The sequence below is a fragment of the Schistocerca serialis genome, chromosome 7, assembly GCF_023864345.2.
Source record: "Schistocerca serialis cubense isolate TAMUIC-IGC-003099 chromosome 7, iqSchSeri2.2, whole genome shotgun sequence".
Lineage (NCBI taxonomy): Eukaryota > Metazoa > Arthropoda > Insecta > Orthoptera > Acrididae > Schistocerca > Schistocerca serialis.
The window spans coordinates 438,293,056-438,307,500 of NC_064644.1; the positions used below are offsets into that span (position 1 = coordinate 438,293,056).

Sequence of the window (14,445 nt, forward strand, 5' to 3'; positions counted from 1 at the left end):
GAAGGGTATCAGACGGATGCCATATTCCATGACTTCCGGAAAGTGTTTGACTCGGTGCCCCACTGCATACTCCTAACTAAGGTACGAGCATATGGGATTGGTTACCAAGTATGTGAGTGGCTCGAAGTCTTCTTAAGTAATAGAACCCAGTACGTTGTCCTCGATGGTGAGTGTTCATCGGAGATGAGGGTATCATCTGGAGTGCCCCAGGGAAGTTTGGTAGGTCCACTGTTGTTTCCTATCTACATAAATGATCTTTAGGATAGGGTGGATAGCAATGTGCGGCTGTTTACTGATGATACTGTGGTGTACGGGAAGGTGTCGTCGTTGAGTGGCTGTAGAAGGATACCAGATGACTTGGACAGGATTTGTGATTGGTGTGAAGAATGACAGATAACTCTAAATAAAGATAAATGTAAATTAATGCATATGAATAGGAAAAAGAATCCTGCAATGTTTGAATACTCCATTAGTAGTGTAGCGCTTGGCACAGTCATGTCGATTAAATATTTGGGCGTAACATTGCAGAGCGATATGAAGTGGGACAAGCATGTAATGGCAGTTGTGGGGAAGGTGGATAGTCGTCTTTGGTTTATTGGTAGAATTTTGGGAAGATGTGGTTCATCTGTAAAGGAGACCGCTTATAAAACACTAATACGACCTATTCTTGAATATTGCTCGAGCGTTTGGGATCCCTATCATGTCGGATTGAGGGAGGACATCGAATCAATTCAGAGGCGGGCTGCTAGATTTGTTACTGGTAGGTTTGATCATCACGCGAGTGTTACGGAAATGCTTCAGGAACTCGGGAGGGAGTCTTTAGAGGAAAAGAGGCGTTCTTTTCGTGAATCGCTACTGAGGAAATTTAGAGACCACCATTTGAGGCTGACTGCAGTACAGTTTTACTGCCGCCAACTTACATTTCGCGGGAAGACCACAAAGATAAGATAAGAGAGATTAGGGCTCGTACAGAGGCATATAGGCAGTCATTTTTCCCTCGTTCTGTTTGGGAGTGGAACAGGGAGAGAAGATGCTAGTTGTGGTACGACGTACCCTCCGCCACGCACCGTATGGTGGATTTCGGAGTATGTATGTAGATGTAGATGTAGAAAAGCTACCCGCTAGATAGAAGAGCAGCTCTCGCCCACTTGGTTATAGATAATCGTCCAGGGCTGACTTAGACAAGGAAAGTCGTTTAGTGAACGCTTAGAAGTGAACAGACAGTTATTGTAAATTGTATTTGTCATGTACTGTGAAGATGCCGTGTTGCAGACTTCTTTGCCGGCCGGAGCGGCTGAGCGGTTCTAGGCGCTGCAGTCTGGAACCGCGCGACCGCTACGGTCGCAGGTTCGAATCCTGCATCGGGCATGGATGTGTGTGATGTCCTTAGGTTAGTTAGGTTTAAGTAGTTCTAAGTTCTATAGGACTGATGACCTCAGAAGTTAAGTCCCATAGTGCTCTGAGCCATTTGAACCATTTTTTTGCAGACTTCTTTATTCGACAGGTCACAAAGATAAGTAAACATTTTAAACTCATTTGGATGACTTTGTTACTAATTTGTGGCAGTATTGTAAAACCTTGGTTCTTCTGCATACCTTTGTAGTAATGGCAGGGAGAAATTGTCTTAGCGGTGTACTGCACCACAAGCCGTTTCACGAACATACGAACTCTGCCCACCGAACAAAAGTGGTAACTCGGTCTTCCCAGCAGTAGCGACTAGGCCTTTACAAAATTGGCGGCGAGGGGTTACAAAAGAGATCTTCACAAATTGAGCAAGGTAGTAACCCGTTGGTCCACCTCTAGCACTTATGCATGCAGTTACTCGGCTGGGCACTGACTGACAGAGTTGTTGTATTTTCCCCTAAGGAATAACTTATAGTGGGCCAAATTCTATCCTACAGGCGCGTTACATCGTCAACATCTCGACCTGGCCCCGTCCATAATGTTCCAAATATTGTCAATTGGGGAGAGATCCGGCAACCGCGCTGGTCAAGGAAGGGCTTAGCAAGCACGAAGACGAGCTGCAGGAACTATCGCCGTGTGCGGGCGGGCATTATCTTGCTGAAATGCAAAGCCAGGATGGCTTGACATAAAGGGCAGTTAGAACATCGGTGACGTACCGCTATACCATAATGGCGCCGAGGATGATAACCAAAGAGGTCCTGCTATGAAATGAAATGACGCCCCAGACCATCTCCCCAGGTTGTTGGACCAAATGGTGAGTAACACTTAGGTTGGTATCCCACTGGTGTTCAGGACGTCTCGGGACACGTATTCTCTGGTCTTCGGAGCTCAGCTCGAAGCAGGGCTCATCACTGGCGACAATTTTACTTCAGTTAACGAGATTCCAGGCCGGAGATCTTTCTGGAAATTCCCCAGACCGCGGTGTGATACGATCCTGACTGTAGCCTGCCATATGGACTATAAGACCCTACCAACAAGATTCTCTTCAGTTTCTGCTGATTTTTCATACACCAAAGACTTCACGTAATATCATATGAAAAAACCCATAGGAGAGTGTGATCCATCAATAGCCATAGGGCAATATCCCCCCTTTCCGCCCAGTCAGTTGTTCAGCTGTTTACGGACAGCAACATCCATGCGGAATTGTCCTGTTGAAACCATGTCCACCTGACGATTTCCCTCTGTTACGAACCAGATATTAAACTCTGCTTCTACGGCTTCAACCCAGTCTCAAAGCTGGTTCTACATTCCGTAAGCTAGTACCTTGTACGCTAGGCGACGTTATTAGAGCTTTAGAAAACTTGCCATCAATTAGACCAGAAGGTATAGATAACATTCCTTCAGACTTTTACGAAATCATTGAGGAAAGTAGTGAACAAACCACTAATCATGTTTGTGTTGAGATTCTATGACCTGGGAACATACCATCAGACTTTCCACAGAATACCGAAAATAACAAGGGTAGATAACTGCGACAATTATTGCACAATTACCTTAACGGCTGATGCATCCAAGTTGCTGACATGAATGATATACAAAAGAATGGAAAAGAAAACTGAGGATCTGTTAGATGACTATTTGTCTGGCTTTCGGAAAGGTAAGGGCATCAGAGATGCAGTTCTGGCGTTGAAATTGTTAGTGGAAGTATGAAGAATGAAGACACGTTCGTAAGATTTGTCGACCTGTAAAAAGCAATCTAAAATGGTGCGAAATTGTAAGAAAAACACGAGTATGTTATAGGGAAAGACTGATAATGTAGAAGAAGCAGGAGACAACAATAAGAATGGAAGACCAAGTAGTACTTGAAATAAAAAGGGTGTAAGAAGGAATGTAGTTTTTCGCTCCTATTGTCCAATTTATACATCGGAGAAGCTATGACGGAAATGAGAGACAGTTTCAAGAGTGAGATTAACATTGAAGATGAAGATGATTCGCCGATGGCATTGCTATACTCCGTGAAAGTCAATTATATTTACAGGGGGTGATGAATGGAAAGAACTCTTGTTAGTACAGATTATGAATTCAGATTAAACCAAAGAAATAAGAAAATAATGAGTAAAGCAGAAATGAGATAAGCGATAAACTTAACATTAAAACTGGCAACCGCGAAGTAGACGAAGCTAAAAATTCTGCTGCCTTGGAAGAAAAATACATGACACATGAAGGAAGGAGAAGTTAAAATGCAGATTAGCTCAGGCGAAGACAGCATTCCTGGCGAAGAGAAATACGCTATTATCAAACATGAGTCTCAATATCGGGAACAAATTTCCTAGAATATGTGTTTGGAGAACAGCATTCTACGGTAGCAAATCATGAACTTTGGGGAAACCGAAAAAGAAGAGTATCGAACGTTTGAGATGTGGTGCTACAGAAGAATGTCGAAAAGTAGGTCATCTGATATAAGAAATGAGTTATCCTGAGAAACTGCGAAGAAGACACCGACAGGGACAAGGAAGAGAACGATAGGGCGTGTGTCAGCGCATCAGGAACTAACTTCCATGGTACTAGAGGGAGCTGTAGAGGGCAAAAACTATAGAATAGCACACAACACTGGGATACATCTGACAAATAATTGAGAAGCAACTCAGAGCAGCTGTGAGGTTAAGAGGTTGGCACACGAGAGAAATTCGTGGCGGACAGCATCAGTCCACTCAGAAGACCTATAATTCAAAATAGAAATGGGAAACGGCATTCCGCAGCGAGACGTGGTGCTGTAACAGTCAAGTTACACGGTATCAGTCTGGGTGATTTTCTTTGCTGTTTTCTGGATCACATGGACAATCTGAAGGCGCTGAGTTATAAAGGACAATTGTATCCCGATCAGTGTTGAATCACACACAGGAAATATTGTGAGGAGAATCTTTAGTTCGATTTTCATCAGTACAACAAATTCTCTAAATTGAAGAGAAACTTACAGCTAGGGAGGGACCTGTGGGCCTTTCGGCGGGCGACGTTGGCATCACTCCGCTCTGGGGCGTCTCCAGAAAGGTCTTCGGCCTGGAATCTCGTTGAATGGAGTAGAATTGTCTTTAGTGATGAATCCTGTTTCGAACTGAGTCCCGACGACCAGCGAATACACGTGTCTCGAAGCGCCCCGTACAGCCAGACTGTCACCCGACATTTGGCCCAACAACCTAGGGTTATGGTCTGGGTTGCTATTTTATTTCAGACCACAACCCCTTTAGTTATCGTCCGCGGCACCTTTCCAGCACAGCAGTACCTCGACAATGTTCTAGCCCCGTTTTGTTGCCCTTAAAGTCATGCCATCCTGGGTTTACATTAGAGCAAGGTTCAAATGGCTCCAAGCACTAGGGGACGTAACACCTCACGTCATGTCCCCTAGACTTAGAACTACTTAAACCTAACTAACCTAAGGACATCACACACATTCATTCCCGAGGTAGGATTCGAACCTGCGACCGCAGCAGCAGCGCGGTTCCTTTACAGCAAGGTAACACCCTCCCGCGCACAACGATCGTTTCTGTGGCGTGGCTTTGTGTTTACCGAACCCTACCTTGGCCAACAGGGTCGCCACATCTCTCCCGAACTGACATTTGAGAATATTCGGAGCATTATGGGCAGGGCACAACTCAGGATTTTGACGATTTAATGCGCCAGCGCGACAGAATTCGCCAGAATTCCTCAAGAGGGCATCCGACAACCTTGTCAATCAGTGAAACAATTTGAGAAGCAGGATTTCAGTATTTCGGGTCATCAGTGTCATTCTGTGATACAATAGCAATAATAATAATAATAATAATAGTAATTGTTCTTTTTTAATATTATTTCCTAGTATCAACATTTGTACTAACTATCGTTATTTAGGTAACCAGATACTTCCTCCATTATGTGTTTCCTCAGAAATACGTTCCGTGACACGTTTCTTGGAAAAGAATGGCGGTGTGTAAGCTTTTTTGTGTCCAGGACATTTGGAGAGAAAATATTCATTTCAGTTTCATATCGCATGCTCAAAACATGAAGACAGTACCAAGTAATTCGTTTGAAACATTGTACGGTTTAACGGCAGGTTTAAAAAGTAAAATTAACAGTTGCATTGAGTCTGAAGATCTCTTCTACGTCAAAAAGACTGCGTTCACTTTTTAATACAATTTCGTATCATTACAGAAAAGTTTCCACAGAGGATGAAACATCGGTGTCGAAATATGTTCAGGGAATCAATTCATCTTGCAGAGGCAGGCTTCCATTAGAATATAAAAATTAGTAATGTTTTAATTGTATTTAGTATAACTATAGGATACGTTTTTATTCAGAGATGTAATGGCATGTCTCACTTTTGCAGGACCCTGAAGACTTCGTGGCTGGATGAAAGAGACTGCATCTTGGAAGTAAAACTGTCAACTACGTTAATAATCGATGCGTGCAGCATCGCAGTTGGGTGAAGGGTCTTAGTGCAGACTTCCTATTTGAGCTAAGAATTTGGAGTGAAAAGTTTTTGCGTTAGCCCGTAAAAGCGGCCATTTGTAGAGCTGTTCGAACATCTGTCTTACTATAGCTATGTTACAGTGTATTAAGCAAAGTTTGAACGACGAACCGGAGGTAACCCAGGTAGATAGTGCGAATCGATTAATTCCATTTGCAAAAGATTTTAATTTGGCTGAAACTAATTCGCAGCTAATGACACCATGTGAATGCGAACCATTCAAATTTTTCTTACAAAACCAGTCACCCTTGATCGTATTTTACGTGAAAAACCATGTACCCTTAAATAACTCTGGACTGGAGCCAGACTGGTGGTTCAAATTTGATCCACCGCTGTATCGAACCTTCGTCTAAGATAAATTTTAATCGTGTACAAACATCTTGATTTGTTTGGATTTTAAGTGCAAAAACCACGATTTTCTGGGAGGTTTTTGGAGCTCTCTACTTCTATATTTTAAATTTCTACGATCGGTTCAAACTTTGCACGAAAGTAAATAAAGGTATGAGGTAGAAACGGTTTTTTTGTCCAATAAGCTGATCCGTTGTCGAGATGCAATGGTTTAAAGCAGAGCTAAATATAGCACGTAAAATTTGTTCTTACTTTAATTGAATGCGCGGAAAGGTTTAAAGCTAATCAAATAAATAAAAAATGCATTCATACGATAAAACTGGAAAGTCACTTTCAGAAATCTAGCTCCATTCGTATTTTACGTGCAAGTTCTGAGCGCGCTACATCTATTCTTCAAACTTGTGCGAATCTGTACAAATTTTGTAAGACGGTAGACAAACACATGTAATTAATGGTCGTTCTGCTGTTTTGTCAATGCTTTATCCGCTGCCACGGCATAAGCAACATGGTTCGGAAGACAATAAAAAAACCTATAACGGATCTGTCGTCGCCAGATTCAACAAAAATCTACACCGGGTATCAAGCTATGGTGGTAAAAATAATGATACGGTAAAAGTTGGTAATCAGAGCGAAAGATGGTCCTATCGTACCACAGAAAGAGTCGAATATGTCCTGAGATACTTCGATTCAAATGTATTTGCAGCCGTCAGACAAGTCTAAAAGCAAGTTCCCTTGTTCTACAGTCCTAACTCTGCCAACGATATATTCGCCTTCTTTCTGTGCTACGATAGGAGCATTTTTCATTCTGGTTATAACAAATGAATAAAAATGACAGTTCAGGTTCTGAACGAGAGACTACTCATCTGCCTGAAGTTTCAAATTCATCTAGAAAGCAGCTGTAAATGGGGGACAAAATTTTTTATCAGACGCAAAGTTACCGCTCTCTGTCTTAGCAAATATGCTTACCGAGAAGTCAACGTATTTTTTCTACAGTAAAAGAATGTCCGCTACGGAATGGTACGTGCTTCTCGGTAGATGGATGTGGAGGAGGACGAACAATACTCTGCGTGCTCCACTGCAGGTGCAGTGCTTGCACACGGAGCCTACACAATGGCGCTCTCCGTGGCTCTGATAATGCCTGCCGATGCAGCGACAGCGTCAGCTCTGGCCGACTGGACAGAGTACAGAGTGAAGCTGCGACAACCCACCACGCAAGGCCGTCTCAAGAATACGTCTGATACTGTACCTGCTGTGGTATTTCTGGCGCAAGAGGTCATGACCTTCCGTATCTGTAATATGGTGCTTTCTGCTAAAGGATACAAAAAAATCTCTTTAGATAAACGCCTGTAAGTCTTCCTACGTGGTTAAGTGCTAGTGTTTGGATAGATCGGTGGAAGTAGGTCAGATTTCAGCTCTAAAGATTTAGAGTTCTTCCTCTGATAACACAATAGGTGGAAGGCAGTTGGCCCTGATATGATACATTTACGATTCTGCGTAAATTACGCGAAAGAACTTGCTACCGTTGCGAAAGCATTTTATTTCGCTTGAAGAAAAGCATTAGAAATTCCCATTCTTAAGAAAATTATGGGACAGGTGCGCGTAACTATAGACAATGTACTTGACTTCAACCGGTAGTAGAATTATCGAACACGTTTTACGCTGCCGTATTATGACTTTTTTTGTGCCTCGAACATCTGAACTGAAAATTTTCATTGCTGTTGAGGATTACATGCACAAAATATGAATGCAATCACAACTAATGCGTCAGTAACATTATAAACTTTAATGCCAGGTTTGAAATGTAAAATAAAAATAGTTGTATTTAGACTTAGTCCATAATACGTCTCTCCTTCGTCGCTCAAATTATGTTCAGTTTTGAACACAATTTCGTACCGTTTTGTACAGGGTATCCCAGGAGGAGTGTTCAGTATTCAGTGATATAACAGCAACGGTCATTCGAAGCAAAAAAATGTATATCTTAAAATGTGTATCTTAAGTTCTATGATCGCTTCATCTTCGATACTGTGATTCAAATTTCTACTATTGCAAACTCTTTGCTTTCCATATTTCGGGAGGACGTAGTATGGGCCAAAACAAGAAAAAAAAAATATCCAGTGAACATTGAGTCTATCTGAAGAGCTGCGAGTACTTTTTCATCTCTGTTACAGTTAAACACATCTCTTCTACTGAACAACTGATCATAGCTCTTAAGGTACATTCCAGAGCCCATGTTTACTACACATCTTTTTTTTTACTTGTTTTGGTCCATAGTATCTCCTCCGAATGGAGAAAGGGATTTGTTACATAGTATCAAAGGTGCAGAAGTGCTCTTAGTTTGTAAGGTATGCATTTTAGGGCCCATGTTTACCATTTTTTTTTTTCGAATGGTCGTTCCTCTTATATTCCTGTATACTGAGTATTCCTCCTGGGACAAAATGCATGTAAATAATTAAACAAGATACATGCTGTAAAAGAAATACGTATACGAAATTTCGGAGTATCTTGAGGAGATGATCACTTTTTTGTGTGACAAAACCTCCGCTATGAGCACATGAAGGTTTTGACTCTAGTGATGTTCAGAGACAGCGTTCAAACTGGTATGTGATGAACACTGTTTTACAAATGTAACTGGAAATGTCGTCATTTTACATTAAGCAGCAGCCATTATTCGTAAAACACGAGGTTGCTTTGAGTGTGACACTCGATCATTACGACGCAGATGCCAGTTGCACATTAATGAAATGGAATGATCTTGTGGCATTATAGGATGGGAGGACCCGTATCATTATTTTATTTCAGTAACGCACAACTAACACCTGCTCTGTAATGCTTGGCTAACACGCTCAAAACAGCCATGTGTTTCACGAATAATGGCAGCAGCTTCAGCAAAACGTGCAGCCGGCTCTTCTGGAGTGTACATCAGTGTCTGGCACACCAAACGCTTCATCTCACCCTGCAGTTGTCGTGGTCTTCAATCCGAAGACTGGTTTTATGCAGCTCTCCACACCACTCTATCCTGTGCAAGCCTCCTCACCTCTGAATAACTACTCCAATCCACATCTTTCTGAATCTGCTTACTGTATTCAGCCCTTGGTCTAAAAAATTATGCAAATGGCTCTAAGCACTATGCGACTTAGCATCTGAGGTCATCAGTCCTCTAAACTTAGAACTACTTAAACCTAACTAAGCTAAGGACATCACACACATCCATGCCCGAGGCAGGATTCGAACCTGCGATCGTAGCAGCAACGCGGTTCCGGACTGAAGCGCCTAGAACCCCTCGGCCACAGCGGCCGGCCCTTGGTCTCCCTATAAATTTTTTACCCCCACTCTTCCCTCATAAACTAAATTGGTGATTTCTAATTGTTTGAGAATCTGCCTTATCAACCGATCGCTTCTTACAGTTAGTTGTGCCACATTTCTTTCCTCACCATTTCTATTTAGTATTTACGTGATCTACCCAACTAATCTCCTGCATTCTTATGTAGCACCACATTTCAACGTCTTCTATTCTTTTCTTGTCTAAAATATTTATCGTCCATGTTTTACATCCATACATGGCTACACTCAATACAAACACTTTCAGAAGATACTTCCTTACACTTAAATCGATATTCGATGTCAACAAATTCCTCTTCTCCAGAAACGCTTTGCTTGCCATATTAGGTCTACATTTTATATCATCTCTAATTCAGCCATCATTAGTTGTTTTGCTGCTTAAATAGTAAAACTCATCAAGTATTTTAAGTGCCTTATTTCCTAATCTGATTCCCTCAGCATCAAGTGATTTAATTCGACTACATTCCGTGACCCTTGTTTTGCTTTTATTGATGTTCATAGTACATCCTCCCTGCAAGGTGTTGTCCATTCCGCTCATCCACCCTTCCAAGTCCTTTGCTATCTGCAACAAAATTAAAGTGTCATCAGCAAATCTAAAAAATTTTTGTTTCTTCTCCTGGGACTTTAACTTCTACTCCAAATTTCTCGTTGGTTTCCTGTATTGCTCGCTCAATACACAGATTGATTAACATTGGGCATAGGCTACAACTCTGTCTCACTTCGTTCTGAACTATTGTTCCCTTTCATGCCCCTCCTCTCTTGTAACTGCCGTCTGTTACTATACAAATTGTAAATAGCCTTCTCTCCCCGTATTTCTCCCTACAAAAAGAAATGCATAGAAAGTCTGCAACAATACACATCATAATGCAGTTTGAACACCATCTCTGAACGTAATTATAGTCGAATATTTTCTGTGAAAATATCTTTGCGACAACGAAAAAGACTGTAACATGCTGTCACAAAAGCGTACAACACACGATACAGAATAATACAACAACCCTCAAATGCTAAAGTAGTGTGATGTATTTGCTATTGCTGAGGCAACGGTTCAGCATTGCGTCATTGTTCCGGTCTTCCACTGCGTTCGGAGCCACACATGTAGAGTACATCGGCAGCTCTTCATCAGTAAAACTATTCACACTATTGTGTTTCACAGTTAACGTACAGTTAACACTGCCACAAAAGCAAACCCGAAATATAACCCAGCAATAATGAATACATTCTAGATGTGGAAGAATGAAGTGGCCTTCAGTATTGTCAACAGCAAGTACTGTGAATGAATGGAACACATTTGCTTCCAAAAAGTTCTTAAGAGCATACTATCCGTGGTTAATCTGTAGAGCAGATATTTTCAATGCAATAAAAGTAAAAGGTAATTGGGGTAAGAAATGAAACGAAGTTGAAAAAATAAAAAATAAAAAATAAAAAAAGATCTGGTGGAATACCGTGGAAGTTTCACACAGCTGCACAATAAAGTAATAGAAGTAAGAATAATTTACAGTAGGATTTGGAACATATACCGTGTTCGAATACCATCAAATACCTCGAAGAAAAGAATCTATTGCCCGCATCTCGTGGTCGTGCGGTAGCGTTCTCGCTTCCCACGCCCGGGTTCCCGGGTTCGATTCCCGGCGGGGTCAGGGATTTTCTCTGCCTCGTGATGGCTGGGTGTTGTGTGATGTCCTTAGGTTAGTTAGGTTTAAGTAGTTCTAAGTTCTAGGGGACTGATGACCATAGATGTTAAGTCCCATAGTGCTCAGAGCCATTTGAACCATTTTGAAAAGAATCTATTTCAACATAGCACGGATTCAGAAAATGTCGTTCCTGTGAAACACAATTTGTTGTTCACACGAAGTGACGAATACGATTAACAAGGGATCTAAAGTTGACTCTGTATTTCTAGATTTCGAGAAGGCTTTTGCTACCGTTCCTCACTAGCGACTTCTAATTAAACTGCGTGCGAATGTAGTACCGCCCCATGGTGGGCATGGATTCACAGTTTCAAGTTCACAGTTCGTAGTAATTGACGGAAAGTACTCACGTGAAATAGAAGTGATATCTGGCGTTCCCCAAGGAAGTGCTACAGGCCCTCTGGTATTCGTAATGTATATGAATGATTTTGGAAACAATCTGAGCAGCCCGCTTAAAATGTTTGGAAATAATACTGTCGTTTACCGTGTGGTAAAGTCGTCTGAAGATCAATACCAATAGGAAAGTGATTTAGACAAGATATGTGCGTGGTGCGAAATATAACATATATAACAATACAAAGCGCGAGTTCCTCAGTATAAGTACAAGGAGTAGCCGTTAAATTTCGATTACACAATAAATAAGACAAATTTTAATGTCATCGATTCAATTAAATACTCAGGAACTAGGAATGCGAATAACTTAGGTTGGAACGACCGCACAGAAAATGTTGCTGGGAAGGCGAATCGCCGGCCGTGCTGGCCGAGCGGTTCTGGGCGTTTCAGTCCGGAACCGCACGACCGCTATGGTCGCAGGTTCGAATCCTGCCTCGAGCATGGATGTGTGTGATGTCCTTGGGTTAGTTAGGTTCAAGTAGTTCTAAGTTCAAGGGGACTGATGGCCTCAGATGTTGAGTCCCATAGTGCTCAGAGCCATTTGAAGGTGAATCAAAGAATGCCGTATTATTGGCAGAACACTTAGAAAATGCAACATGACTACTAACTAGACAACAACGCTTATCAGACCTCTTCAGGAGTACTATTTCGCGATATGGGAACTTTACCAGGTAGGGCTGACGGAGCACATCGGTAATGGTGAAAAAAGGTCAGCTGATTTTGTATTACCGCGAAATAGAGGAAAGGATGTCAGCAATATTAGACGCGAGTTGGGGTGGCCGTCATTAAAACAAAGGCATCTTTCAATGTGGCGAGAAGTTTTCACTAAATTTCAATGACCAAGTTCCTCATCCGAATGTGAAACGTTTTATGGGCTCCTGACTATGACCTCTGCACTACAATAAGAAAAATCAGAGCTCGCACGGAATGACTTAGGTTTTCGTTTTTGCCACGAGCTATTCCAGAGAGAACGTTAGAGAAATAGTCAGTAAGTATTTGTACGCTCCCTCCGGCAAGCACTTAAGTGTGATTTGCAGAGTAGTCGTGTAGATATAGATGTAGACGTATTATCGGCCGATTTGCATGAAAGAAATAGAAACAAACAGCAGAAGGACCAGAGGATCGATACTTCACGTAGAGGTTTGGCGGTTGCTCCAGACATAACAGTCACTTTGTCACCTGATGAAGTTCGAATAGATGGAAATTGGTTTGTGACTTATTAAAGACACATAAAATAATAGCGTGTATTGCACGTAACTAGAGGGAGAGATATATTACTGTTCGGTCACGCTACTAGTGACAAATCGCCAGAAACTGTAACGGAAGTTAAATATCTAGCATTATGCGTCCGAAGAGACCTGAACTGGACCTCCTAGATAGATCTAGTAGGGGGAAAAACATATTCCAGAGTAAAGTTCATTGGGAGCGTCCTAACAAATGTTATTTACCCATCAAAGAGTTAAGTTACCGAATTTTCGATTTCTTTGAACAGATCATGAGTCTGGCACCCACATCAGTTGGAACTAACGGACAAGACATAGGATACGTAAGCAAAGGCAGCGTGCTGCGTCGCAGGATCACTCACAAAGGAAGCTCCCCGTCGCACCCCCCTGAGATTTAATTGTAAGATGGTCTAGTAGATAGCCCGTCAAAAAATGAACACAGAGGAAGCATGATGCCAGGTAGAAGGTGTACTGAACTGTGAAGAAAGGAACAAAATAGAAATAGAAACAATGAGTAACCAAAGCTCAAGATGTGCTACATCGAGAGAACGGGAAGGAACCACGGCGTCTTGGTTATGTAGTCACGGTACGTATTCAACTGTCCCTCATGCCACATCTTCTTTTTTTCTTTTGTTTTTACAAAATTTTGAACTTTCCGTCCGGTCATTGATACGTCTGTTCATTTTCTGTAGTCTTGGCAATTGTCATACTACACTTTGGTTGTAGAACAAATGTGGTAAGAGCATATTACTGTCGCAAGTAAATGTGATGAATAGCGAGAGCACGTGAGAGGCCGCGTAGACGTTTCACAAAAGTGAGAAAACGAATAAACAGGTGTGAGCTATTTTACAACAAAAGAATTAAAGTGTCCAAATTCCAAAACGTAACATGTGGTACTTGTATGGAAGAAATAGGAGGTACGTATGTCTGCAGCCCCATCGTCCTAGAATAGCGGTATCTCAGTGTCGAGGACCGGTTAAAACACACAAGATCTCGCCTGATAAACAAAGTAAGAGCCTACGGAATATCAGACCAGTTGTATGGCTGTATTGAAGAGTTTTTAGCAAACAGAACACAGAATGTTGTTCTTAGTGGAGAGATATCTACAGACAAAGTAACCTCTGGCGTGCCACAGGGGAGTGTTACGGGACCATTGCTTTTCACAATATATATAAATGACCTAGTAGATAGTGTCGGAAGTTCCATGTGGCTTTTCGCAGATGATGCTGTAGTATACAGAGCAGTTGCAGCATTAGAAAATTGCAGTGAAATGCAGGAAGATCTGCAGCGGATAGGCACTTGGTGCAGGGAGTAGCAACAGACCCCTAACACAGACAAATGTAATGTATTGCAAATATGTAGAAAGAAGGATCCTTTATTATATGATTATATGATAGCAGAACAAACCCTGGTAGCAGTTACTTCTGTAAAATATGTGGGAGTATGCGTACGGAACGATTTGAAGTGGAATGATCATATAACATTAATTGTTGGTAAGGCGGGTGCCAGGTTGAGAGTCATTGGGAGAGTCCTTAGAAAATGTAGT

General features: G+C 41.8%; 1 protein-coding gene across 1 annotated transcript in view; it reads left to right on the forward strand.

Moving 5' to 3' along the window:
• The first annotated feature begins 7,363 nt into the window (after nucleotides 1-7,363).
• Nucleotides 7,364-14,445, forward strand: part of LOC126413139 (lipase 3-like) — a 104,832-nt gene continuing 97,750 nt past the window's right edge. Inside the window, exon 1 of the mRNA XM_050083032.1 lies at nucleotides 7,364-7,507. Coding sequence (XP_049938989.1) covers nucleotides 7,364-7,507 — 144 coding nt within the window. The remainder of the gene's footprint in view (nucleotides 7,508-14,445) is intronic.